Source organism: Mandrillus leucophaeus, unplaced genomic scaffold (assembly GCF_000951045.1).
Source record: "Mandrillus leucophaeus isolate KB7577 unplaced genomic scaffold, Mleu.le_1.0 Scaffold997, whole genome shotgun sequence".
NCBI classification, from domain to species: Eukaryota; Metazoa; Chordata; class Mammalia; order Primates; family Cercopithecidae; genus Mandrillus; species Mandrillus leucophaeus.
Window position 1 is genome coordinate 18,322 of NW_012110885.1, and position 2,308 is coordinate 20,629.

Genomic DNA, 2,308 nt, shown 5'->3' on the forward strand with positions numbered 1-2,308 from the left:
CAGATGAGATGTCCGTCTGTGTGTTCTTGCTCTTTTCCCTGGGGAGAGTCCTCTTGTTTTCCCCAGTTGTTCCCTCCCACAGCTCCAATGTTCTATTATGGTGTTATCACCTTCCAGATTTGCTGAACTGACCTGGAGATTAAGGCTCTGATTCAGTAAGAAAGGGGGAGGTAGTTCTCAATGGAACTTAGGTGAAGATCTCTTTTCCCATCTCAGTTCCTAAGGGATTGCCCGAGCGCCCCTAAGATACTGGTTTTGGTGGCTTGCCCCTGCAGAGTAATTTCTTAGTTCTGCAATGGGGATAAGGGAGGTGGGTCCAAATGCATTTCAGAGTGTAGGTTCTTTTTCTCTCTCAGACAGACACATTGGCAGAGAAAGATTTTTGTGACTTTCCCCATTATTGGGATAAAATGATTCAAGAGGATAGGAAAGCTCTTCAGTATGTGGTCCCTGAGAAATTCACACAATAGATTTACCACACTTGACTTCAAGCAATCCAATATATATGTGTGTTTTCATCTTGTAGTAGCCCATATTTTATATGCCAAACTCTGCCCCAGTTCAGCTCATACACTGGCCTGGTTACTGCCTACAAGAACTTGCCACTCCCTGGATTTCAGATTTGATGTTTCTCTTAAAACTTCAAGTATTTAAAATATTTTTTAAAATTTGCAAAACCCCATCTTCTCTGTTTATCTGTTATTGTTGATGCTGTTATTGTAAAAAAAATAAGCAAAATACATTCTTCATCTATGTACATTTCAAAACTGAGTTGCAGATTTTTTTGGTAAGACCCAGAGTAATAAAAGAATGCAAATATTGTACAGTTGCTTAATAGAAAGACAAATTATAGTATATTTGTTCACTAAAATACTACCCATCATTTATAATAAATAAATGCCTGAGACACAGAACAACAAGGTAAAATAGCTAAGAATTTATGTTGAGTAAAATAAGCCAAACAAATAAGAATATATACGATGTAACTTCATTTTTATAAATTCTGATAAATAAAGATATATCTAAAAAAACATAATGAAGATTGGTGGTTGCCAGGGGAAATAATAGAAGAAGGGAAGGGGAGAGGAGGAGGAATACAGCAGAACAAGAGGAAATGTTGAGAAGAATTCACTTGTCCACTTTCTTGATAATGATGAGAGTCACATCACGTTTATTAACTGTACATTTTAAATATATGAAGTTTATTATCTTTCAATTAAGCCACGTAGAATGTATTACAAGCAAACAAATGGAAATTTAGACAGGCATGGAATAATAGAAAGATACAAAAATATGTTAAATGTCACAAGTACCTGAAAATTAATGTGCCTGGCCCCTAGTTCTCTCCATATTTTCAGGTGAGAGCTGGAATGCGGCAACATCACACATGCTCTTATTACGGAAGGTGGGTTCTGAAAACAGCAGTAGGAACCTCTAGCTTTGTCCTGGAGTTGGTTTAGGGGGCAGTCAGAGCCAGTGTCAAGGAGCACAGGACCAGAACTGGGCTTCACACATTCCAGACAGGAGCTCCTAGATGCATACAGAGTCCCCACCACGTGTGGGTTCACTTCCAAATCTGTAAATAGAGAAAATATTGACTCCTACAGAACATAATTTACACAAATATTTAAAGATGAAATAGGGTGATCAGGGCAAAGTGCTTATCACAGTACAATTTCATAATAAGGCAGCATATTTTCCAAATTCCATCATTATCTGCAAACTTCTGCAGGGCACCGTCTTATTATCTAGGTACAGCCTACTCCTCAAGCGTCCCACCCTGAAGCTTGCTATATAGTAGGAGACATGCAAATAGGGCCCTCCCTCTACTGATGAAAACCGACCCAACCCTGACCCTGCAGCTCTGAGAGAGGAGCCTTAGCCCTGGGTTCCAAGGCACTTCCACTTGGTGATCAGCCCTGAACACAGAGGACTCACCATGGAGTTGGGGCTGAGCTGGGTTTTCCTTGTTGCTATTTTAAAAGGTGATTCAGGGAAAACTTGAGAGATTGAGTGTGAGTGGATATGAGTGAGAGAAACAGTGGGTTTGTGTGGCAATTTCTGACCAGGCTTTCTCTTTGTTTGCAGGTGTCCAGTGTGAGGTGCAGTTGGTGGAGTCTGGGGGAGGCTTGGTCCAGCCTGAAGGGTCCCTGAGACTCTCCTGTGCAGCCTCTGGATTCACCTTTGGTGATTATACCATGAGCTGGGTCCGGCAGGCTCCGGGAAAGGGGCTGGAGTGGGTCTCATATATTAGTAGTGCTAGTAGTTACATATACTACGCTGACTCCGTGAAGGGCCGATTCACCAT

The 2,308-nt window shown here is 41.2% G+C and overlaps 1 gene segment (V, D, J or C); it reads left to right on the top strand.

Moving 5' to 3' along the window:
• Positions 1 to 1,852: 1,852 nt before the first annotated feature.
• LOC105532932 overlaps positions 1,853 to 2,308 on the top strand; it is an 11,213-nt gene continuing 10,757 nt past the window's right edge. The window contains 2 exon segments of the V gene segment in view: positions 1,853 to 1,985; positions 2,089 to 2,272. Coding sequence covers positions 1,940 to 1,985; positions 2,089 to 2,272 — 230 coding nt within the window.